The sequence below is a fragment of the Prionailurus bengalensis genome, chromosome A2 (genome assembly GCF_016509475.1).
Source record: "Prionailurus bengalensis isolate Pbe53 chromosome A2, Fcat_Pben_1.1_paternal_pri, whole genome shotgun sequence".
Classification (NCBI taxonomy): domain Eukaryota; kingdom Metazoa; phylum Chordata; class Mammalia; order Carnivora; family Felidae; genus Prionailurus; species Prionailurus bengalensis.
Window position 1 is genome coordinate 10,498,183 of NC_057348.1, and position 25,634 is coordinate 10,523,816.

A 25,634-nucleotide genomic window follows, 5' to 3' on the forward strand; every position below is an offset into this window, starting at 1 on the left:
GGATTTTTCCTATTGTTATGTTGAAAGCAATACTCGTTTCCGTTTTTTATTTTGTAGGCAGAAGTGGAGATCCCCCCTATTTTCTCGTAATATTTTAATGATTTTGTTTTTTTTTTTTAAATTTTGATTTCAAATCCATCACCATTAGCTGTGCAAATTCATAGTTTTAGAAAAGATCCATTCACAGAATTAGTTTTGTGTGGAGGAAAAGACATTTTTATTGGACGTCTAGAAATCTATGATGGTATATAACTTTTAATGAATTAATAACTAGTATATGTATTTACTTTTCTGACACCTTTTTATTATTTTTTCTGACAGCTTTGATTGACCATTTTTAAATTTAGAATTTGGAAGAATGATACAATGAATGAACACTCACATACTCTTCATCTAGAGTCAACAATTGTTAACATAGTGCCACATTGAAAGATCTTTCTCAATTCATTTCCACACATGGATACATTTTTCTTGCTAAAACATGTGATAGTCAGTGGCAGACATTATGACACTTCATTCTTCAATACTTCTTCAACAAATATTTCGGAACTCAAGGAATATTCTCTGCATAACCACAATACTATTATTATGCCCAAGAAAATGAACAATATCATAATAACTTTTAATGTCCGATACATATTCAAATTATCCTCATTGTCTCCAAAATGTCATCTAGAGCTGTATATCTGAGCCAGAGGCTCCCTAAGATTGATGCCGAATGTGTGATGTCACTTTTGTCTCTTTTAATTTACAGCAGCCTCTAGCCCCTTTTAAAAATGATACTGATTTCTCAACTCTGACATTGTAGCCTGAAAGCAGCCATAGACAATACATCAATGTTCCAATAAAACTTTATTAACAAAAACAGGCAGTTCCCTGGATTTGGCCTGCATGCTATAGTTTGGTTACCCTCTCTCTAAAGGCTGGGTTAGATTTCAATTTTTTATGTATTAAAAATGGGATGTTGTAACTTCAACAATGGGATGTATGTATCTCCTGATATTCCTAATGTCAGTTTGCCCACCATCGATGATATTAAGTATGGGCATTAATTCAGATGGTGGCTGTCAGATCTCCACGTTGCAAATGTGCACTTTGGCCCTTGTAATTAATCGGTGATCCAAGAGGTGATTCTTTGGTGCTCTGGTCCCAGCCTGTTCTCCAACACCCTTTCACTCAATGCTTCTAGTGACTATGGGATATTGAAAGAGTCATGCTCTTCTAATTCTATCGTATTTTCTGCATCTATTAACTGAGCTTCTAAGTATCACTATGGACTCATGAATATGTTTATCTAAAATATTATACTCACGTACAGTCATTTGATGTTCAAATTGTTACAAAATTGGTCAGTGGGAGCCTCCAGGGAATGTCTTGGAGGGGGAACCACTCTGGGTTTAGATCTTGCCTAGATGCATGGTAAGGATGAAATATTATGTTATGTATAAATGTGCTGTAGCAATATACACCTTTTCCCTTTATAAGCCTTTATAAGCTCAACTTATAAAATGTAAAGATGCAGAGACTCGAGTCTCATAGTTCTGATTTTACTCCATCGGATGAAACTTTTTTTCCCCCACATTTAAACTCTGTGAACTCGGGAACTGGATCTCCTTGATCCAGTGCACATTTTTGGAAGGAATTAATCAGTAGGGCTTCAGGAATGGAGAGTGAGTAAGTTGAGGCATGTATGTATGAATGGAGACCAACTGGTCTACTTTGCCTGTAACCAAAATGTTTCCTGGGGAGAAATACTGTGAGCTCTAAAGTCAGGCAAGTCTTGGGCAACTGGCATTAGTTGTTTACTCTACAGGCAGGTATTTGAATATTACTTTCCTCTCCTGTGTTATTTTAGGGAAGTCCTTTGAGGCTGGTTTTCCTTGTTATGTATCATCAACCTGAGGAAGAATCTTTTTGGAAAAAGAGGTTTCTACTGGGGTATTGGGTTAGAGCTCCTGATTATACTGGGAAGGAGATGATGAGAATGCTTGTATGTACCAGAAAACCCAAATTCACCAGCAGCTGAATGACAAACGTTTCCCGCATACTTTTCTCCCACAGTGGTGCCAAGGAGAGTTATTTTTAATACTCTTTGTCCCAAAGAGAACGGTTCAGTGTTTTCTTCACTTTCTAAGAGACAAGTTTGCCAGTTCATTATAATTCTCCTAAAAAAAGAAGGTGTAAAAACGATTCTGTGTTAGAAAGTGCAATGTTTGTGTACAGAAAACTATAAAATGTTGTCAAAGAAGTCTAAGAAGAGAAAAAGTTTTGTGGACCCGAACGTACAAATGCTTGGGACAATTCACATTGCCAGAATCTCTCCCCTTGCCTCTGTGATTCTCTAGTGAGGTTTTACAGTGTCTGTATCTGTGGAAATACTAGGAATTATTGCAGACTTTTATGGGAGGTTTCAATGCAACTTAATCCTTATTTCACTTTTATGACTATATACACACCAGGTGTTTATTGTTCATTATATACAGGGACAGCATGGAATGATTTGGGATACAGGATATGCAGTGACCCTGTACAGCTGGGGCATCTCTGCTCCAGATTATTACTTCCCGATTACTTACCTGACCACAGCATCTTTCTCTGCTTCTGAGTGTTTTCTATCTTGTCGATTTTAAGTATAGTTAAAAAGTGGTTGCACCATATCATGCAAAGAGGACAGTCATGTGCAAGGGTCACTGTGAACATAGAAGCTCAGCGAGTGAAAGTATAGGAAGAGCTCATTTCAAGACAGGGAAGTGCCTTCAAGTGAGTCCAGGCATGAGCCTTCCTAGGGCATCGGCTGCTCTCTGCCCAGGTTGTCCAGTGAGGCAGGCATGAGACGCCCAAGCGGATCGGCTAGGGAAGTGCTCTGGGAACACTGCATAATCTTACCGCACTGTGCTTGGAGGCATCAGACACGGTCCCGCTTGAGAGCGTGTAATTCTCAGGCTCGGCTTTGGCTTTCCTGACCCCTCTGAACCATTTCCCGTACTGCTCCCGGACCTGCAGGGGCGAAGCACGCTCTGGGTCAGCTCACTGGGGCGGGGTGGGGACAGGAAGAGTCCTGGATGGGGGCCGGACCGTGGTACCTGCTGGCTGAGGAGGCAGTACACCAGGAAGATGAATGCTCCCTGCAGGCTGTTGATGATGGTGAAGAGGTAAGCCATGATGCGGGCAGCTGCCCCCACCTGCAGGACACCCAGACACCACGTGCAGCCCAGGATGAGGAGCTGAGCCGTCGCTTTGAATGTCAGCATCCTGGGTAGGAGGAGAGAGGAGGCTCGTGATGCACTGGGAGCAACAGCCCTCTCCTCACCCCACCTGTTTTCAAGTCCACTCCACGGATGCTTCCTACTGGGTAGCGATCAACTTGGATCTTTATCGTCAATGATTCCATAAAAAGAAATGGTGTTTGGGTCAGGGATGACAGTTTGACTAGGACTAGGGAAGGTAGTGACACTCCAGAATGTGAGTTTCAAAAAGGTCACGATGTTTCAGGAAGACCCCTAATTTTGCTCAGCTGACATTGTCGAGAACATTCTGCACCCCTGGCCCTAGGCTGGGGCTTGGGCATTCAGAACAACCAAGACAAGACTTCTGTTTCCACAGCCCTTAGAGTCTGGTGGCAAGACAAAAACAAATGATCACTTATAACATTTGCAAAGTGAGGTACTTCTGCCCAGATCCCATCCAGGGCTGTTCCTGTCCCCACCTTCTCCATGACCTGACCCAGAATGTGCTTTGCCCAGAATAGAGGCCACTGATTCTGTGCAAAGTTGAGGAAAGGAAAGGACATCCCCAAACTCCTAGATGATGTGACATGTGGTTGATGAACCCGTGTTCACGTGGGGCAAGAGAGTGGGGAGGCAGGGGGCCTAAAACGCATGAAGGCATGACCATGAAAGGGTGCACTGGGTTCTGGGAACTGTTATGTGATGTTTTGAGTGTGTTGTAAGGATATAAATGTTCTCAGGACCTACTATGTAAGGCATGGAAGCAATCCCTGTGTATCAGGGCAAAGTCCATTCTCTCTGGACATCAGATCCTTGGAGCTCTAGGATAATGCTCTGGATGGGGGACATTCCTCTGACTCATCCTCACCTGGTGTTCTGGAGGGTGGACACATCTCTGTTGAGGGAGGAGAGCTTGTTTCTCACAATCCAGAAGGTCATCAGAAAGAAGGCCAGATTAATCTGCAGAAAGCCCACAGGCGTATTAAATTCACTCCACATCTGGTAAGCATCCTCCTAGCTCATCCAACCCCTAACCCGGCAGGTAAGAAGCTTTTGCGTTTTGTAGAAGTCCTAGAAGACTAGACCAACCACCCTGTAACTCAGGCATGTGTTTGTCCTGTAACTCTGGCGAGCACTTCGATGCAGTTCACATGGAAACTCCAAATTTTAGCACTGAAAGTCCCAGGTCTCAGGAAACATGTTAGTCCTGTTGTCACAATGGAAATTCCTGCATCCTGGGGGGGGGGGGGTCTCTCATCAGTCCTGGGCCAACTGGAATGATTGCTCCCACTGCCTGTAACCCTCCTGCTACACCTGGTCTTTGAATGACCGTCACTTTGGCAGGCAGGATGCTCTGATGTCATGTGTTACTCACGGAGAAGATGGTGCAGACGGGGCCCAGGAAGGTCCATACAAATCCTTTGTCTGTGTGGAGCCAGCATCTAAGAGAGAGATGAGAAGTGAGTCAAGAGAACATTGGCCTTTGTGGATAAAGAATCACTAGAATGTATAATATATAATGATTAAATACTTCATAATGAACATTTAAAATAATTAAATCCTAAGGACTTAAAAACAGTTCAAGGAACACAAAATTCCACCAGAGAGATGTCTTCCTCTGCCTATCATGTTCGGGGGAAATTAAATCGCTATTGGTTCTATGATGGCCACAGTTGTGCTGGAGAAGATAGGGGCAGTGGGAATTGGCACTTACCTGGTGGGTGTTCCATAAAGGGAAGGTCTGGATGCAGCAGAAATGGCCACGATTAGAGCCGGGACTCCATAGCCCACAGGGAACATGAGTCTCTTCATGAACCTGCTCACACTGGAGTAGTTGACCACCGTCAGGTTGTGTGCCGTGAGGAAGAGGTGTAGACCCTCCAACAGCATCCAGGTGAAGGAGGCCAGGTAGAGATAGTGTAAGACTCCCGCGATGATGGTGCACAGCAGCTGGGGGAGGAGGAAGGAGTCACCAGGAGGGACTGTCAGGGAGGAGGGTGGCCCCAGGACCCCTCCCATACCTTGCCAGAGGGGAGAACTCGTATATATATATATAGGGTTGAGTTGTTGAGAGAGGATTGTCTTCTGCTTCATCAGTCAACGTGAAATAGGCTATTTACCCCTCCAGCCTCCCTGTCACCCAACGATTGTGTTAAGGCATCAGTGCAGCAGGGCTCCATGAACTGAGCATCCCGTGGCTCAGAGCAGGGGGTCCTCTGGGACAGTGTCAGTACCTTGATCTTGGTCTGGTCGATGGCCGTGAGGAAGAGCAGGTGGGCCAGGAAGAGGCAGATCGAGAGCTGCAGGTGGAGCGAGGTGCTGGTGTTCTGGATGGCTTTGCACAGGAGGAAGGTGAGGGCTGCCAGGAGGAGGCACAGCAGAGAGAGGCCCAGCCCCACGTAGGTGATGACAGCCAGCATGGGATCCTCCTCCTGGGACCCAGCAAAAAGGACATCACAGTCACAGGTCCTATATCAGTTGACTTTAAGAGGCATTTCATCACCCTGGGTGGGCCTGGCCTAATCAGTGAGCTCTCAAAGCTCTAGGCTCTTCCTAGAGAAAAGGATTCAAAGTTTGAGGGCGTTTGAGGTGAGGGAGCTTCTCCTGCTGGCCTCTGGACAGAAATGCTGACACGCTGTGTGGGGCCTAGAGAGAAGGAATGCAGGTTGCCCCTAGGAGCTGAGCAGGGTCCCCTGCTCGCAGCCAGAAAGAAAGTGGAACCCCAGTCCTACAACTGCAAGGACCGGAATTTTGCCAGCAACCAGGGAGCTCACAGGAGGACCCCAGGCCTCCAACGAGAATGCAGCTTTGGCTGACTCAATGGTCTCAACCTTGTAAGGCCCAGAGCAGGCAACTCAGCTACGCTACGCCCGATTCTCATCCCACAGACACCACGAGACATAAATTTATGTTTCTTTAAGCTCCTACATGTGGGGAAACATGTTCGAGAGCGATAGACGTGGAAAGCGGCCTCTCTCAGGGATCTCACCTGCACGTGGCTGTGGGCCATGAGGACAGCAAAGCTGCTGAGGTGGGAGCACTGGCAGGTGGTGCTGGCGTCTCCGGTGGCCGCCATCCTGCAGCCCATGGTGGACCAATGACCGCCTCCATCCTGACTGTGCTCCCAGAAGACACAGAACACCTTCTGCGTTGGCCCGGGCGTCACCGCCTGTAGGAAGAGAGCGTCGGTGGGAGCTGGAGACTCTTATTCAAAGCTGGTTTGCAAAGGGCTTTCCTGGGGGAAGGAGGCGCCCATGGAGGAGGCCCCCAGGACACAAAGGGTGATCTCGACAGTGAGGCTGAGCCCCGGACCCAGACCAGTTCCTTGCCCAGCCACAGCCCCATTCCACCAGGACTCACGTGGTGGGAGAAGATGAAGGTGACGGGGGAGCCGAGGTTCTGGGTGTCCTTGTTGCTCACAAAGGCAGAGACGACATCTGAGAGCAGGACAGGGGAGACCTCTCCCAGCAATTCCTTGTGTTCACGCAGAACTGCCTGCTGCTTAGGGTCCAGGATCAGGGGTGCCTCGGCCAGTAACTTGGCCATCCCTGGAGTGGAGACGAGGCCCACCACCGAAGGACCTGCAGGACCAGGCCAATGTGGATACCTCGGGGTGCCCACCAGCGCCCCTTCTTCCTCAGATGGACCCTTTGTGGCCCCACTCTGCCCCCTACCTCCCCGTAAGCTTCAGGTCCCCGTGTGTCACGTCCTTGGGCGTCTTGTGACCTCCCATCTCGGCCCTTACCTGAGTCACTAGATTCATGCACCTCATCCAAGCTCAGCAGCATCTTTGCCTGGTTCAGACTCAAGGTGACATTTCTGTCTCCTTGTTCTTGCACCTTCAGGGACAGGTCTATGAGATGTCAGAGTTATTAAGGGAGTGTGGATAGTATTGGTGGCTGTAGAGGCTGTAATAATACTATCCTTTATATGTGTGTTTACATACATCTGGCTATCCACACACGAAAGAAGAACAGGAACTCTACTTCGTACAACACACAAAAATTAACTCAAAGTGGCATGACAAATTTAAGGCATGCCTTGGTGGCTCAGTTGGTTGAGCATCTGACTTTTGATTTCAGCTCAGGTAATGACCCCAAGGTTGTGGGATCAAAGCCTGTGTTGGGCTCCGTGCTAAGCTTGGAGCCCGTTTGGATTCTCTCTCTCTCTCTCTCTCTCTCTCTCTCTCTCTCTCTCTCTCAGTCTGCCCCTCCCCATCTCTCTCTTTATCTCTCTAAAACAGACAATGAAAGAAACAAACAATCCTAAACTTAAGGGCTAAAAGTACAACAGTTGGAAAAAAACACAGATGTAAATCTTCACAGCCTTGGATTTGACAATGGATTCTTAGATACAGCACCAAATGCACATGCAACTAAAGAAAAAAAGAGAAAATGAATTTCAAAACAGAAGCACCTGTTCATTAAAGCAAAAAAAAAAATATTCACTCTTGTGTGGATCCTGAGAAACTTAACAGAAACCCGTGGGGGAGGGGAAGGAAAAAAAAAAAAAAGAGGTTAGAGTGGGAGAGAGCCAAAGCATAAGAGACTCTTAAAAACTGAGAACAAACTGAGGGTTGATGGGGGGTGGGAGGGAGGGGAGGGTGGGTGATGGGTATTGAGGAGGGCACCTTTTGGGATGAGCACTGGGTGTTGTATGGAAACCAATTTGACAATAAACTTCATATATTGAAAAAAATAAAAAAAATAAAAAAATAAAAAAAAAAGTAAAAAAAATAATCTATGGAATGGGAGAAAAAAATTAGCAAGTCACATGTCTCACAGAGTGTACTATTAGAACATAGAACGAATTCTTCCAGCTCAACAACCAAAAGCCAAACAATGAATTAAAACAACAGGCAATGGGACTTGCATAGACATTTCTCCAAAAAAAATACACACATGTTCAATAATTACACAAAAAGATGTGAGCCATCACTAGTCATCAGGGAAACGTAAATCAAAACCACAATGAGATATCACCAGACACATACTGAAAAGACTAATAAAAATAAAACAGGGGCACCAGGGTGGCTTAGTTGGTTGAGTGTCCAACTTCGACTCAAGTCATGATCTCATGGTTTGTGGGTTCGAGCCCCACATCAGGTTCCGTGCTGACAGCTTAGAGCCTGCTTGGGATCCTCTCTCTCTACCTCTCTCTGCCCCTCCCTGGCTTGTGCTCTCTCTTTCCAAATAAATAAATACACTTAAAACAACAACAACAACAAAAAAGTGAAAGTGCCAAGTGTTGCTGAGGAGGTAGAAATTGAGGTCCATTGCCGGTGAGGATACGAGATGGAAAAATAGCCTCTTTGGAAAATAGCTTGGTGGTTCTCAAAAAGTCGAACATAGAATCGCTGTATAACTCAGCAATTCCAGTCCTAAGTAAGTACCCCAAAGAACCGAGAACAGTTATTCAAACAAAAGCGTGTGAACCAATATTCACAGTGGCACCATGTGCAAGAGTCAAAGGGTGGCAACACCCGAAATGTCCATCAGTGGATGAACGGGGACACGAGAAGTGCTGTATCCATCTACAATTAAATGTTGCTCAACTGCAAAAGGGAATGAAACACTGAGAGATGCTACAACATGGATGAACCTTGAAAACATCCTGCTAGGTGAAAGAAACCACATAGTGTATGATTCTCTAGGTATGAGAAGTCCAGAATAGGCGCATCCATAGAGACAGAAGACAGACCAGTGGTGGCCAGGGGCTGGGGGAGCGGAGGAATAGGGAGTGACTTCTGGGGGTGGGGTGGGGTACAGTATTTACTTCGAGGGCGATGAAAACAGTTTAGAAATAGAGGCAATGATCACAACTCCGTGAATGTACTAAATGCCACTGAATTGTATACTTTGTTTAAAATCGTGGATTTTATGTTACGTGAATTCTACCTCAAACGAAACAAATAAAATACTTAACCGTGAGAGAACATTAACTGAATATGATTCCAAATTAAGTAATTGTTTTCTTGGGAAGCCATTTCTATTGTATTTTATGTTCTTCATTACCATTAACTCAACTGCTCATAATTTAGTTTCTATTAAGATGTATATTATTTATAGCTTTATTCATTTCTTCTTTTAATTGAGGTATGACGAACATAGAACATTATATTAGTTTCAGGTGTACATGGTGATGATTTGTTATTTGTATGTGTTGCAAAATGATCACCACAGTGAGTGTGGTAAACACCTGTCCCCACATAGAATTACAATTTTTTTCCTGTGATAAGAACTTTCAAGATTTACTTTTGTAGCAACTTGGAAACATGTAATATAGTGTTATTATTCTCGTGCTGTACATTACATCCCATGACTTATTTATTTTATATCTTTTGACCCCCTTCACCCATTTAGTCCACTGCCCCACCCCCACACACCTCACCCCTACCTCTGACACTCACTAATCTGTGTCTATAAGCTTGTGCCCTTTTTTTTTTTTTTTTTTAGGATTCCACATATAAGTGAGACCAGATGGTATTTGGCCTTCTCTGACTTAGCATAATATATTCATTTCTTTTTAACCACTTTTAATTGGTTTAGGGAGTGTAACACTGAGATACAAGCGTGGTCACTGGCTCCAGTGAGGCTGGGGGATAAACGAGGTGGGGAAGGGCAGGGCAGGAGCCCGGGGCAGACCCCAGTACTTGCCTGTGCCTGCAGATGCACTGAAGGTCAATGTCCCATTAGGCAGGGCCTGGCTTATGTTTCTCAGGACGTCCTCCAGGCCAGTGAGCAGGTTCGCGGCCACACGGTGCTGCTCTGAGCGGGGCAGCGCCCCCAGGTCTTCCGGGGTCTGCAACAACTCATCCACCCCCTCTATGAGGCCCTGGGGGAAAGCAGACCCAGAAGTCGTGAGCCGTGGGCCAGACTGCATGAAGAGGCTGTCCACTGAGCCTCAGAATAAAGATCCTGGAGAATAAAGTCTATTTACCTGGATGCTGTCCTGGGCAAAGGCCGGTATGAACTTTCTGGCCAGATCTTCGACTTTTTCAAAGAAGCGGGAGAGTCTCTGGGAAGAGGGCAAATGAGGAGGTCAGAGAGCCTCACGTGCGAGTGGGGAAGCTTGGGGAAAATGGTGGCCAGGGAGGGCGGGCAGCCCGTGCTTCAAGGAAGGATTTCCTGTCTCCTGGTCCCTGCTGGGGCCAACTCACCCGGCTCTTGATTCCACGGGGTGGGGTCCAGCTGGGGAAAAAGTTGCCTGCAAGAGACAAGAGTGCTTCATGAGGTGTGACAGCATCTATCTTTGTACGTGTTCGGGGGTAGGGGTCTCGGGTCAGGTCAGGCCAGGTACTTTCCCAGGCGGTCATTTGGTTATTCGGGGAGCCTGGTTTGGGCATAGAAGCGTCGGGAAGGCCCCACTGTCTCCTCCCTGGTGAGTGAGTGCCTTTTCTTATTCACACAGAGGTGTGCTATGGGTGAATGTGGTGGCCTACATGCTCTGCTGCCCAGAGATGGATGGAATCGGCCTGGGTCCTCCCTGTCTCCCAGCCCTGGCTGGGTGCCCTCGGCTTCCCCGGGCAGCTTTCAGCCAGGGTGGGACATCACGGGCATCTGTGTCCCAGCCTGAGCATTTGGACAAAGGCCAGTGTGGGTCTTCTAGGGAACCAAGTGCAGGGAAAATGGTGCATTACCCAACAAGGATCCTGTTGGATCTGGCTCCCACTGACGGCCTTTGTTTTAATTCCCTCAGGGCAGCCGCTCACCTGCTGGTCCCCAATGATGCCGTCTGTTGCTATCTGGTCTCGACGGGAGCCCCTTCTGATCATGTAATTTTCTATGTGTGTATGGGGGTGGATCCGTGTAATTCTGCTTAGACTCCACACAGCATTCTTCTGGCTTCTGGTCATCTGGTTTGCTCTCAGGAATGTGAACTGAAATTACTGGGGAGAGTCAGGGTAAGCCTTGTGCAGGGAAGGAGACAGGGACTGAGCACCTGAGAAGCGGGGGGGGGGGTGGTGTCAGGATGCCAAAACTGTTGGCCAGGGAGACCACTGGCTCAGCTCTCGAATCTTCCCACTCCAGTGTTTTGGGGTGGGGTCCCTGAGTCCAGTATGGCCCAAGAGGTCTGAGAGTTTTCCTCGTATGGCAGAGCCCAAGTGGGGTTTGGTGGGGAAAGGTCTCATCCTGGCAGTCACTGATGATGGTAAAGAGGAGGGATCCTGTGCTGGAAACAATATGCTGTGAGCTCCTTAAATATCTTGAGTGCCATCCTTCTCTATGTTTTACAAAAACAAGATGCCGGGGTGGGGGTGGGGGCAGGTGGGCAAAGGATACTCTGAACTTTCAGAAGTGACCCTCTGCAGAAGGTTCTGAGCCTTGGGGTTCAAAGAGGGGTGCGTGACCGGGTAGGTGCCGAGGACAGCTCTCTGATGCCTAGAGAAAGTGGAGCAAATGCCTTCCCACCGCATGGATGGGGAGATGGAAGGCGTGGGGTGGTTCTCACCTTGACACGTGTTCTCACTCTCACTCCTGAATGTTTTTGCCCCAGAAGCAAGCTCGTATCCTGGGCCGCACGTGCAGTGGTAGCTCCCCTCTGTGTTAAGGCAGTGTGCGAATTTTCCACAGGACACTCTGGGGGGTGGTCCACACTCGTTGATGTCTGAAAGCCAACAGGACAAAAGGTTACCTCCCAAAGGTGTGGGTTCCCATGGGCAGAGGCCCTGGCCTCCAGCCAGACTCTACCAACGGAACGGGAGAGCACTCAGCTTGCAGGTGGCATTTCAGGGGCTGGTCTGAGTGGGAGTCAGGTTGCTCCAGAAAGCTGCTGACAACTCCGCTCATCTCTGCTCTCTGGCTGGGCCTGAGGGGCACCTAGATTCAGAATCTACTGTTCCATCATGCGGGCTGGAAGGAGGTCCGCCTCCCCTTCTGCAGACCTCGTGGGGTGGAACAGAGACGCTGAGTCTGTCTGCGTGATTGGGAACCTGGGGGTGGGCTCCAGTCAGGGCGACAGTGGTATTGAAGGCCACTCTCCATAATGAGTCAGTGAAGGGAGTCATGGCTGGAGTCTGTTCAGGGTCATGCTTATTCGCATATGAAGGTAAAGCCAGGTGGTCAGGCCTCTGCCCATTGACAGCTTTCACTTCCATTATTCACAGTGGCCCAAGGACACCCACAGTCCTCATCATCCACTCCCCCAAGCTCCTAATGTCAGGCATTTCTTTTTAATGTTTATTTTATTTGAGAGAGAGAGAGAGACACGCAGAGAGAGAAGGGGACAGAGGATCCGAAGTGGGCCCTGCACTGACCGCAGAGAGCCTGAGTTAGGGCTCAAACTCATGAACCATGAGATCATGACCTGAGCTGGAGTTGGATGCTCAACTGACTGAGCCACCCAGGTGCCCCAGTCAGACATTTTAAAGATGCCCCAAGATGCCTCAGTGGGAGTCTTACTATCTCCACTGCTGAGGGAAGTCCCCTCTTGTCAGAGACACTGGGGACGTGACATGGAGAAGCTGCACAAAGTGTCTCACAGCTGAGTCACTGGGGATGTTTTCGGGCATCCTACATCTCCCTGTTCTTTAAACATGACAGGAAAGCTGTCCATCAGCCAGGTTCTCTTCGAGTAGCTCAGGGACCCACAGAGCAAGGCTGGACACCGTCAGCTATCGACAACCTCAACAACTTGATCAGGTGAATCAAAGGGCAGGGACAGAACGTTTGGTCCCAGACACTCCCATCGGGGGATCAGAGACTTTTAGAGCCTGCAAGGGCTCATGACCTCGTGCTGAGTGGGGGTCTGGCAGGCAGCTGGTCTCCCCCAGAGCAGAGTCTCCTACCCGAACTCGAGGACTTCCTTCTAAGGCCCCAGGCCCAGGCTGTGGGCGTCAGCCCCAGGACCGGACAGCAGGCGGGAAGAGGCACGGCCCCGATGTGTTCGCGTTCGGCCCCGTCTGGGCCATGGGACCGCCCTCCTGTCTTCTCACATGGGGGCGATGGCTGGACACCTGTCTCCAGGGTTGTGGGATGGGGTGGAGTCAAGTGGGGGACGGTTGAGAATGAGATCCAAGGTGTGGAAAGCATGAGGCCTCTTCAACCAGACAGATGTGCTTCCAGAAAGGAGCTGGGGTCCAGTTACATTACTGGTAGGATCTCCTCGTCATGGTCACCCAGCCATGAATCTTCATGAGACCCGTGTGCAAATGCACAAAGGCCAGGCAATGGTCACAACAACACCTTTTTTTCTCTGATAAAATATTTTCCTCAAGCACTAAATGACACGTGGGTACTTAGAAAACAAAGAAAATGTGAAAAATGAGAACAAAGAAAATCAACTGTAAGTCCACTATATGAGCTACTGGAAGATTTAAGATAGTTTTCCCCTCAGCTTTTCAAACATATTAGGAACACTTTCCTTTATTATCAATAAATTTGCATCTAAGATGATTTTGAGTAGATGAAGAATATTTCTTGGTGTGAGAGCTGCTCATATCCTCCTTTCCCCATTATTTTTTTATTGTGGTAGAATGCCCTTAACATAAAATTTACCATGTTAACCATATTTAAGTAATATAATTTTCTTGTATGATTTTGCATTGTTGAAGAATAAAAACTCTTCAGTTTTGTTATTTTTTATTTTTTTAAAACACTTTAGTTTTAGATCTTCATCTAGGCTCTACATCCTTATTAATTGTGACTTTGGCTAATTCAATCTCTTTGAGCCCAATTATTATCATTTAAAAAAATGAAGCCATAAAATTTATAGAAAAAACATAGGGAATAAGCTCTTTGAAATTGGTCTTGGCACAGAGTTTTTTGGATTTGACTCCAAAAAACAAAGATAAGTTAGTGGGAACATATCAAACTAAAAAACTTCTGCACAGCAAAAGACACCATCAAAAAATGAAAAAGCAACCTATAGTTTAGTAGAAAATATTTGCAAATCATAAAGCTGAGAAGTGGCTAACATCCAAAATACAGAACTCATTCAACACAATAGAAAAAAGAAAACTAAACAATCCAACTTAAAAAATGGGCTGCAGATCTGAAAAGACATTTTCCAAAGAAGACATCCAAATGGCCAACAGGTACATGAAAAGGTACCCAACATCACTCATCGTCAGAGAAGTGCAAAGCCAAAGTGTAATGAGATATCATCTCGCACCTGTTGGGATGGCTATTATAAAAAAGATAAGAAATAACAAGTGTTGGTGAGGATGTGGGAAAAAGGGAACCTTGCGCACCGTGGGTGGGAATGCAAACTGGTGCAGCCACTGTGGGAAAACGTATTCAAAAAATTAAAAATGGAAGTACCACGTGATCCAGGAGTTCTACTTCTGGGTATTTATTTGAAGGAAACAAAAACACTAGCTTGAAAGTCGGCATCCTTGTGTTCGTTGCAGCTTTATTTGTAACGGGCAAGCTAGGGAAACAACCTTAGTTTTTATCGGTGCCTGAGTGGATAATGAAAAAGTGTTGTATGTGTATGGGGGAGTATCACTTAACCATACAAGGGAAGACAGTCCTGCCATTTGCAACACCATGGATGGACCTTGAGGGCATTACACTAAGCGAGTTAAGTTGCACAGAGAAAGACAAATACCGTTCGGTTCCAATAGATGTGGAATCTAAAAACAAACCCACAAACAAGACAGCAGTCATACAGAGAACAGATGCGTGGGTGCCAGAGGTGGGGAGGGATTGGCAGGGGTGCAGGCAGGCAGGCAGAGAGGAAAACTGGTGCTAGATTTGCTTCCTCACGGGTCTGCTGTGAACAGTGAGGCGGGAAACCATGACCTTGAGGGGTCGGGAGCTCCCGGTGAGCTCACGCCAGGAGGAGAGCCTGGGCTTTCAAGTCCTGTGTTTCTCTCCTCCCGTTGCTCCCATTCTTTCTCCCCTTTCCTTGTGCATGAGCACGATCCTAGTAATAACAGCAGAAGCCACGATAAGAGCTTGTGTTGGACCGTCCGCTCCATACTCGCCTTTATCGGTTCTCCACACGGGCAGATTTTAAGTCTCACTCCATCCGTGTGGGGTGGGTACAACGATGATCCCCAATTTACAGACAAGCAAACTGAGGCATAGAGAGGAGAACATCTTCCCCCTACCACTTCCCCCAACATCTCCATGCGCCCACCACCACCCCCCCCAGGCCCCTGTACCATCACAATTCTCCAAGCGGTTGGTGAAGACGTCCCCGGATGAAGAAGTGAACCCCGGAGAGCAGCGACAGGCCGTGGCGTTGACACATGAGGACTTTGGAGGGCACCACTGAGCACAGTCTGTGGGGGCAGAAGCTGTGGGGACCAAGACCACAGTCAGAAGCTTCAAGAAATGGAGGGAGCCAGCTGCCCGCTGGAGGTCCAGGAGTAGAGCGGGGGAGGAAAGAGAAGGATGGCTGCCTTTGGAAGAGCTCAGAAAACTCTGCACATGTAGGGAGGAAGAAGCAGCTTCTTTTATACCCAGAAGACCATCTGTGAGCCTCATTTGTGCAATAAGCTCCCTTCCCGTACCCCCTTATCGGTGAGAGAACCCAGACCCCAGCATGCACTCCCCAGCTTATGTCACCAATGGGGCTGGCTGGGCAGACTTACCACTCAGTTTCTGTACAGGCCCCAGTGTCAACAGCAGCAGCACCAAGAGCCCTGGGGCACAAAAACAGAGAGATGACAGAGGAGAGTCAAGGTCCCGTTTCAACCCCTGTCTGCCTGGTCATTGCCCCCTGGAGGGAGGCTCTCGTACCTTAGAACCAAGACACGGCCTGTCTGTCCCTCTCCCTGGACTCCCCCAGGAGTCAGTCAAGGACAACCATAGCCTTCGCGGAGCCTCGGGTGCTCTAGGTGAGGGGACAGAGTACACAGAGGCAGCTGACGTCAGGGATACAATATAGAAACCCCAACCTCTCCCAGTGGAGGGGAGTAAACCTTGAAGTAGAAAATCTTCAAATCCAGTGCCTTGCCCATAGGCAGGTTCTTTGTTCTCTGGCGACGGCAGAAATCTGCTTGGAGAAGGCCCTGCTCTGTCCTCTCTGGTGAGCGGGTGCCTTTTCTATTTCACATGGGGCACCCTATGGGAGGATGGTGTGGCCGGATGCTCTGTTCCCCACGTGTGGATGGCAGTGGCCCAAACCCTCTCTGTCTGTCAGCTCTGGTGCCCTCAGCTTTCCTGGGTGGCTCCCAGATGGAGCAGGGACATCACGGCCACCTGAGTCCCAGCCTGAGGACTTGGACAAGTCCAGGGTGGGCCTTCCTCGGAGCCGAGTGTAGGGGAAACGCTGCGTTCCTGACCAGGACCTGTCATGGCATCCGGCGATGGCCTTTGTCCTTCCTGACTTCCCCAGGGTGGATCTCACTGCCTGCCTAACCTTTAGAATCCTGGTGACCCTCGCAGGACATCACGCTCCCGTCCACGCTCACTCTGAGACTCCAGCTCTATGGACATGGACAAGTCCCACACTTGAGCCGGGACTTTCCAGCCAGGCTTGAGGGAAAGGGTCAGGAGAACGAAGGTCCTGCTGGATAGGCAGGGTCACCAGGACGGTGAGGACCAGGCTGAGGTGGACGATGGGGCTGACATCCGGCCAGGCAGCTTTGGGGCTGTGAAGTTGCCTTTTCTGATCCCCATGAAGGAATTCTCCAGACTAAAAGAAAGTGGTGAGATATCTGAGCAGGGCCAGTGGTGGGTGATGGCTGGGTGGCTGGAGAGGGGGGCAGGCGCCCGTGGGTGACGGATGGCAGATGATTCTGTCTTCTCTGCCCTTGGCCTCCCACCAGGGGGGCAGACCTGTGTGCCCTACCAAGTGGGACTCAGCCTCCACCTTCTGTCTGAGTGTCTGGGTCAACGTGGGGCCTCGGGTTGACCTCTTTGGAAGAAGGTCACGCCTCTGGCAATGATCCCCTCTGTTTTCATCCAGCCCAGACGGCAGCCTCTCTCATTCGCCTCAATCTTAGAGCGTGTGTGGTGTGGCCCATTTCGCTTTTCCCACCTTCTCCCAACATCCTCTACATCCCAGTCACCTGAGTTGCCCACTGGCCTGTGAACTAAAATTACAGGCGAGGTTCAGGGCAGAGCCCGGCATGGGCAATTAGAGCCTGGAGGCCAAGAAGCCGGTTAGAGTGCTAGGAGGCGTCTTTTCCAGGCCGGGTTGTGGGTCAGGGAAGGTAGGCCCACCCTGGCATCGCCCCCCTCCCACATTTATGGGCAGGGCTCCTGGGTCCATCGTGATGCTGGGGGAGCTGACAGGGGTCCTGGTGTGGCTGAGCCCGTGTGGATCTCGGGGGAGCAGGGGGAAAGTCTCATCTTGGCTGCCACTGATGAAGAAGAAGAGGGTGGATATTGCTCCGGAACATAACACGCCGTGAGCCTGTGAAGTATGTCGGATGCCATCCCTCTGGTTTTTTGAAAGTAAAGTGCCGGGCGGCAAGGGAGATGCTCCAAAATCGAGTTCAGTGCCAGTCTGCAGAGGGATCTGAGTCTGGGACTTTGGGGAGGGCTGGGACACAGGTATAGGTGCCCAGAACGGCTCTCTGAGGCCTGGACAGAGTGGGGTCCGTGACCTCAAACCTCGAGGATGGGGAGACAGGAGGCGCAAAGCCCTTCTTACCTTGACACATGTTTTCACTCTCATTCCTGAACGTCATCTCGGGAATCAGCTCCTGCCCTGGGCCGCACACGCAGTATCTCCCATCCACGCCCTGGCAGTCAACGTAGGGTACACAGGGCGTCCTCCAGGGTCGCTCACACATGTTGATGTCTGGAATACAACAACGTAAGCTTATTCCTTCCACTTTCAAAGGAGTAAGTTCCCACAGGCAGAGAGCCCGGTCACCAGCCTGACCCGACAATGAAGGCTGGACAGACGCAGCTCCCGGGTAGCTCTCCCCAGGCTGGACTGAGCAGGGCCGGCTGCTCCAGAAAGCCTGCTGACGGCCGTCTCTGCTCTCTAGCTGGGCCTGAGGGCCACCTAGATTCAGATGCTACTGTTCCAGGATGGGGGCTGGAAGGAGGCCTGCATCCCCTTCTGTAGACCTTGTGGGATAAACAGAGGCACTGAGTCAGGGTCCAGACCCTTCCCTGTGGTATTATTTGTGCCGCTGGAGACCTGGGGTGGGCTCTCAGGGTGCCAGTAGCATGGAAGGCCACCCTCGATGCTGAGAGGTGGAGCCAGTCATGGCCTGGGGGCTGTCTAGGGTGACACATGACACTCAGCATTCACACCTGAGGATAGAAGCCGATGGCCAGGTCCCTGAGCATTGATGGTTTCTACCCGCTTTACTCACAGTGGCCTAAGTACACCTCATAATTCTCATCAGGCCCTCCCCCAAATCCCAATGTCAGGCTTTTTCTAGATACCCCAGGATGTCTCTGGGGGAATTCTCTTTAATCAGAGTCCATCACAGATGTGAAATGGAGAAGCACCAAGAAGTTGCTCACAGCTGAGTTATTGCAAGGTGGGTTCCTGGCCTCCTAGCTCTTCCTGTTCTCTAAACATGAGGGGAAAGATGGCCATGACCCTGGCCCCTCGGAGTAGCTCGGGGACCCACAGAGCAAGGCTGGACACCATCAGCTATCGACAACCTCAACAACTTGATCAGGTGAATCAAAGGGCAGGGACAGAACGTTGGGTCCCAGACACTCCCATCGGGGGACCAGAGACTTTCACAGCCTGCAAGGGCTCATGACCTCGTGCTGAGTGGGGGTCTGGCAGGCAGCTGGTCTCCCCCAGAGCAGAGTCTCCTACCCGACCGAACTCGAGGACTTCCTCCTAGGGCCCCCGGCCCAGGCTGTGGGCGTCAGCCCCAGGACGGGACAGCAGGCGGGAAGAGGCACGGGCCCATCTAGGCCATGGGACCGCCCTCCTGTCTTCTCAGATGGGGGCGATGGCTGGACACCCGTCTCCGGGGTCGTGGGATGGGGTGGGGTCCAGCGGGTGGTAATGAGGCGCGCGGGAGGGGAAGACACGACGAGGAGAAAGTCTCAACCGGCAAACGTGCTCCCAGAAGGGAGCGGGGGTCCAGCCACACCAGCCGCAGGCCCCCTGGCCGCGCTCACCCGGGCCGGAGACTCCGTGAGACGCGCGCACAGACGTACAGGGGGTCCGCGAGGGGCGCCTCTCAGGGCATCGGGAGAGGGCGGCTGGGCAGGAGTCATACCAGCTTTTTTTTCCGTGATGAAATTCACTTTCCCCCAAATATTAAATGACACACGGACGTTTGGAAGACAAAGCAAATGTAAAACAGCGAAAACCAAGAGAATCGCCCATAAGTTCACTACGCATGTTGGGAATATTTTCTTTTATTATCAATATATATGCATCTAAGACTTTTGAGTACATGAAAAGTATTTCTTGGAGTAAAAACTGTATAATTTCCCTCTTTCCCCTATTTTCTTATTGTGGTAAAATGCACACAAAAGTTTTTTTTTTTCCTGTCTTAACCATTTTTAAATATTATAATTTCCTTTCATGATCTTATTTTGTTGAATAAAAACCTCTTAGTGTCATTAAACATTTTTAAAGCAAACGTTAGTTCTAACTTCCTTTATTCAAATTGTATTTATTCTCACCTTAAGGTAAAATCAGTTTGCATGTTTCTTTTCTTTAAAAAAGGTTTTTAAAAATGTTTACTTATTTTTGATAGAGAGAGAGAGAGAGGGAGGGGCAGAGAGAGGAGAGGGAGACACAGAATCTGAAGCAGGCACCAGGCTTCGAGCTGTCAGCACAGAGCCCAACATGGGGCTTGAACCCACAAATTGCCAGATTGTGACCTGAATCGAAACTGGACGCTTAACTGACTGAGCCACCCAGATGTCCCTCAATTTTTGTGTTTCTGATTTAATAAAAATAGTTGATTTTTTTTATGAGATTGAAAATTCTTTTTCTTTTCTTTTCTCTCTTTCTAGATTAAAATTATGTTGTATTTGTTTAAATTTTTTGAAAATATATTCATATACAACAGGATTTTATTTATTTATTAAAAAAATTTAAGTTATTTATTTTAAGAGAGAGAGAGAGCAGGGGAGGGACAGAGAGAGAGGGAGAGAGAATCCCAAGCAGGCTCTGCACTGTCAGCTCGGAACCCAGTGCAGGGCTCCAACCCACTAAGGGCAGGATCAAGACCTGAGCCAAAACCAAGAGTTGGATGCTTAACTGATGGAGGCACTCAGGATCCCCTACAACAGGATTTTTTAAAAGGATACACTTCTAATTTTGTATCATTTCTTAAACAGATATGTAGTGTAATTTAATTCTTGGATTTTGAAAGCTTGTTTTAGCATACTGAAAAAATTGTTTCGTGGGGAAAGAACTGATTTAAATGGTACTAAACAATCCTATCTTATTTGTGCATAGTACTCCTTAGCTTATAAAACACTTCTTTTTTGGTTTATCGCAGCATTATTGACAATAGCCCAGATATGGAAGCAACCTGGGTGTCCATCAGCATATGAATGGATAAGGGAGATGTGGTATATACACAATAGGATATTATGCAGCCATAAAAAGGATGACTTTGTGCCATTTTCGACAATATGGATGGACCTATAGGGTATTATGCTAAGTGAAACAAGACTGAGAAAGATAAATACCATGTGATACCACTCAGAAGTAGAATTAAAAAAAAAAAAAAACCAAACCCAAATGAATAAAACAAACAAAAAGCAGAATCAGATCTACAAATACAGAGATGGTTGCCAGAGACAAGTGGGGCTGGGAGTTGGGTGAAGGGCGAGAGAGAGATCTAGACGCTGAAGTATTGAGTGAGTAAGTCAGGGGAATAAAAGGCATAGCATAAGGAACACAGTCAATGCTATTGTAATAGCAGTGTATTGCTTCATGGGGACAGATAGCAGCTACACTTACGGTAAACATAGCACAATGTATAAATGTGTCAAATCATTATGTTGTACATCTGAAACTAATGTAACACTATGTATCAACTATACTCAAAATAAGAAAAGACTATAGAAATGTTTCCTCCCTCCTACCTTCCTCCCTCCCTTCCTTCCTTCCTTCCTTTCTTCCTTCCTTCCTTTTGAGAGAGAGTGAGAATGAGAGTATGTGAATGGGGGAGAGGGGCAGTGGAAGACAGAGAGAGAATCTTAAAGAGACTTCAAGCCCAACGTGGCTGATGAGGGGCTCCCTCCCACGACTGTGAGACCATGACCTGAGCTGCAATCAAGAATTGGATGCTTAGGAATGACATATCAGACAAAGGGCTAGTATCCAAAATCTATAAAGAGCTCACCAAACTCCACACCAAAAAGGCAAATAATCCAGTGAAGAAATGGGCAAAAACATGAATAGACACTTCTCTAAAGAAGACATCTGGATGGCCAACAGGCACATGAAAAGATGCTCAATGTCTCTCCTCATCAGGGAAATACAAATCAAAACCACACTCAGATATCACCTCACGGCAGTCAGAGTGGCCAAAATGAACAAATCAGGAGACTATAGATGCTGGAGAGGATGTGGAGAAACGGGAACCCTCTTGCACTGTTGGTGGGAATGCAAATTGGTGTAGCCACTCTGGAAAACAGTGTGGAGGTTCCTCAAAAAATTAAAAATAGACCTACCCTATGACCCAGCAGTAGCACTGCTAGGAATTTACCCAAGGGATACGGGAGTGCTGATGCATAGGGGCACTTGTACCCCAATGTTTATAGCAGCACTCTGAACAATAGCCAAATTATGGAAAAAGCCTAAATGTCCATCAGCTGATGAATGGATAAAAAAATTGTGGTTTATGTACACAATGCAGTACTACGTGGCAATGAGAAAGAATGAAATATGGCCTTTTGTAGCAATGTGGATGGAACTGGAGAGTGTGATGCTAAGTGAAATAAGCCATACAGAGAAAGACAGATACCATATGTTTTCACTCTTATGTGGATCCTGAGAAACTTAACAGGAACCCATGGGGGAGGGGAAGGGAAAAGAAAAAAAAAAAAAGAGGTTAGAGTGGAAGAGAGCCAAAGCATAAGAGACTCTTAAAAACTGAGAACAAACTGAGGGTTGAGGGAGGATGGGAGGGCGGGGAGGGGGGTGATGGGCATTGAGGAGGGCACCTGTTGGGATGAGCACTGGGTGTTGTATGGCAACCAATTTGACAATAAATTTCAAAAAAAGAAAAAAGAATTGGATGCTTAGGGGCGCCTGGGTGGCTCAGTCGGTTTAGCCTCCGACTTCAGCTCAGGTCATGATCTCGTGGTTCGTGAGTTCGAGCCCCGCGTCGGGCTCTGTGCTGACAGCTCAGAGCCTGGAGCCTGCTTCAGATTCTGTGTCTCCCCCTCTCTCTCTGACCCTCCCCCATTCATGCTCTGTCTCTCTCTGTCTCAAAAATAAATAAACATTAAAAAAAATAAAAAAAAAAGAATTGGATGCTTAACTGACTGAGCCACTCAGGCACTCCTGTATTCTTTATTTTTTATTTTTATTTTTATTTTATTTTATTTTTTTGGGCTCAAAGTTTTTTTTTTTTTTTTTTTTTTTTTTTAATTTTTTTTTCAACGTTTATTTATTTTTGGGACAGAGAGAGACAGAGCATGAACGGGGGAGGGGCAGAGAGAGGGGGAGACACAGAATCGGAAACAGGCTCCAGGCTCTGAGCCATCAGCCCAGAGCCTGATGCGGGGCTCGAACTCACGGACCGCGAGATCGTGACCTGGCTGAAGTCGGACGCTCAATCGACTGCGCCACCCAGGCGCCCCTCAAAGTTTTTTTTAATTGCTTATGTTCGATACAAACCACAGTGTCTAAATTCACAATACAAGTTTCATTAGTCTTGGGTATTTTTATATTATTTATAAGCACTGTCAGTTTTATTAACACACACTGTTCTCAGCATACAGGTGCAAATTATTTTCTAGCTATTGTTAATACTAAGGTAGGGTATTCTGTAGAAGTGCTAAGTTATCATTCAGTGAGTTATTTGCCATTGTTCCTTTTCTGCCATTTCTTGTTGGCGAATCGTATCCTGGGCTTCTTGCTGCATTTCCTCCAATTTTTCCAGAGTCAGAGATTTTAAGGGTAAAAGTTTGGGTTTACACAGCACCACTGTGGTTATATCTTCCACAGACAGCTGCCCTTGTTTTGGAAGGACTTCCCGGAACATTGACTTCACTTCCGCCATATCTGAATTGTTGGATACAGCTAAGTTTTTTTCCTGGGATGACTGGTCACCTTTGGTCCTTTTTCAGGCCTACTTACAGACTCCTCTCTATTCTTTCTTTTTTAAAATATATTTTCATTGAAGTATAATTAACATACAGTGTTACATTAATTTCAGGTGCACAACATAATGATCTAGCAATTCTAAACATTACTCAGGGCTCACCATGATAAGTGTAGCTACTGTCTGTCACCATACACGATTATTACATATTATTGTCTATATTCCCTATGCTGTACTTTTCATCTCTGTGACTTGTTTATTTGATAGCTGGAGCTTGGTACCTTCTAATCCCCTTAATCTATTTTGCCCATCCCCCTATTACCACTCTTCTGGCAACCACCAGTTTGCTCTCTGTATCGAGGAGTCCGGTGTTGGGGGTGCCTGGGTGACTCTGTTGGTTAAGCGTCCGACTTCAGCTCAGGTCATGATCTCACGGTTCATGAGTTCAAACCCCGTGTTGGACTCTGTGCTCACAAGCATGGAGCCTGCTTGGGATTCTCTTCCTCTCCCTCTCTATGACCCTCCCCCACTCACACACATGCTCTCTCTCTCTCTCTCTCTCTCCCCTTCTCTCTCTGTCAAAAATAAATAAACACTAAAAAAAAGAGTCTGGTTTTGTTTGTTTTATATTTTAGATTCCACATATATATGAAATCTTTCGGGATTCGTCTTCCTCAGTCTGATGCATTTCACTTGGCGTCATGCCTTCTAGGGCCATCTGTGTTGCAGATGGCAAGATCTCATTCTTTTTTATGGGTGGGTAATATCATTGCTGACAGATACACATCTTCTTTACCCATCCATCTATGGATGGACCCTTGGGTTGCTTCCTTATCTTGGCTATTGTAAATAATGTCGTAGTAAATGTAGCAGAGGCATATCTCTTTTTGATGAGTGTTTTGATTTTCTTTGGGTAAATGCTCAGTAGTGGAATTGCTGGGTCATATGGCATTTCTATTTTTAATTTTTTTTGAGGAACCTCTATACTGTCTTCCGCAGTGACTGCACCAGTTTGCATTCCCACCAACGATGCCCAAGGGTTCCTTTTTCTCCACATCCTCATTAACACTTAAAAACTCCTTAGTTTTAGACCTGGGTGTGCTTTTTACCAGTTTTTTAGTTGTATGACTTCGAATAAGTCACTTGATCTCTTTGAGCCCAAATTTGATAATTTGAAAAATGATGTTATCCTGAAATCATAAAATTCGTAGAAGAAGACATAGGGGGTAAGCTTTTTGACATTGGTGTGGGCAACAATTATTTGGATTTGACATCAAACGCAAAGGCAACAAAAGCAAAAACAGACAAGCAGGACCACATCAAACTGTACAGCAAGGGAAACCGTCAACCAAATGAAAAAGACAATCTACAACTTGGGAGAAAGTAAATGCAAATCATATACAGTATCCGATAAGGATTAGCATCCAAAATATATAAAGAATTCATACACCTTCAATAGCAAAGACAAACAAGCAAACAACAAAAACCCCAAAGAGCATTATTAGTCAATTTAAAGATGGGTAGAGCCTCTGAATATACATTTTTCCAAAGAAGACATCCAGATGGCCAAGAGGTGCATGAAAACGTACTCAACACCACTAATCATCGGGGGAACGCAAATCAAAACCACACTGAGATATCACCTCACACCTGTCAGCGTGGCCACTATAAAAAAAGAAATAACAAGTATTGGTGAGGATGTGGGAAAAGAGAACCTTGCACACTGTGGGAGGGAATGTAAATTGGTGCGGCCACTATGGGAAAGAGTATGGAGATTTCTCACAAAAATAAAAATAGAACTACTGTATGATCCAGTAATCCCACTTCCGGGTACTGACCTGAAGAAAATGAAATCACTTTCTGAAAGAGATATCTGACCCCCATGTTCCATCCCACGTTATTTACAACAGTCAGGACATGGAAACAACCTAAACGTCCACCGATGGATGAGTGGATAATGACAAAATGGTATGCGGATACAGCGGAATATTACTTGGCCATAAGAGAGAAGAGATCCTGTCATTTGTGACGGCATGGATGGGCCTTAAGGGCATTATGCTAAGTGAAATAGACAGAAAAATATTGTATGATCTCACTTTTTGGTGGAATTAAAAAAAAAAAACAACTGAACTCAGAGATACAGAGAACAGATCAGTGACTGCCAAGGTGGGGGGGATGGGGTGGGCAAAATGGGTGAAGGTGTGAAAAAAAACCCCACCTTCAACTCTGCTTGCCTCATAGGTCAGCTGTGAACACTGAGGCAGGAGACCATGACCGTGAGGGGCTGA

General features: G+C 47.2%; 2 protein-coding genes across 2 annotated transcripts in view; both read right to left on the reverse strand.

Moving 5' to 3' along the window:
• Positions 1 to 833: 833 nt before the first annotated feature.
• The window catches only part of LOC122487003 (adhesion G protein-coupled receptor E2-like), a 28,354-nt gene continuing 3,553 nt past the window's right edge, over positions 834 to 25,634 (reverse strand). Inside the window, exons 3-20 of the mRNA XM_043586850.1 lie at positions 17,778 to 17,927; positions 15,769 to 15,819; positions 15,337 to 15,471; positions 11,679 to 11,834; positions 10,939 to 11,115; positions 10,387 to 10,433; positions 10,167 to 10,244; positions 9,884 to 10,061; positions 6,973 to 7,080; positions 6,588 to 6,808; positions 6,217 to 6,396; positions 5,462 to 5,659; positions 4,942 to 5,177; positions 4,603 to 4,669; positions 4,096 to 4,187; positions 3,084 to 3,252; positions 2,887 to 2,997; positions 834 to 2,165 (exon numbers count right to left, since the gene is read on the reverse strand). Coding sequence (XP_043442785.1) covers positions 2,124 to 2,165; positions 2,887 to 2,997; positions 3,084 to 3,252; positions 4,096 to 4,187; positions 4,603 to 4,669; positions 4,942 to 5,177; positions 5,462 to 5,659; positions 6,217 to 6,396; positions 6,588 to 6,808; positions 6,973 to 7,080; positions 9,884 to 10,061; positions 10,167 to 10,244; positions 10,387 to 10,433; positions 10,939 to 11,115; positions 11,679 to 11,834; positions 15,337 to 15,471; positions 15,769 to 15,819; positions 17,778 to 17,927 — 2,396 coding nt within the window. The 3' untranslated portion in view covers positions 834 to 2,123. The remainder of the gene's footprint in view (positions 2,166 to 2,886; positions 2,998 to 3,083; positions 3,253 to 4,095; positions 4,188 to 4,602; positions 4,670 to 4,941; positions 5,178 to 5,461; positions 5,660 to 6,216; positions 6,397 to 6,587; positions 6,809 to 6,972; positions 7,081 to 9,883; positions 10,062 to 10,166; positions 10,245 to 10,386; positions 10,434 to 10,938; positions 11,116 to 11,678; positions 11,835 to 15,336; positions 15,472 to 15,768; positions 15,820 to 17,777; positions 17,928 to 25,634) is intronic.
• LOC122487002 (BBSome-interacting protein 1-like) lies at positions 22,973 to 23,387 on the reverse strand. The gene has a single exon (XM_043586849.1). The coding sequence runs from the start codon at positions 23,302 to 23,304 to the stop codon at positions 23,092 to 23,094; it is 213 nt and encodes a 70-aa protein (XP_043442784.1). The 5' UTR covers positions 23,305 to 23,387; the 3' UTR covers positions 22,973 to 23,091.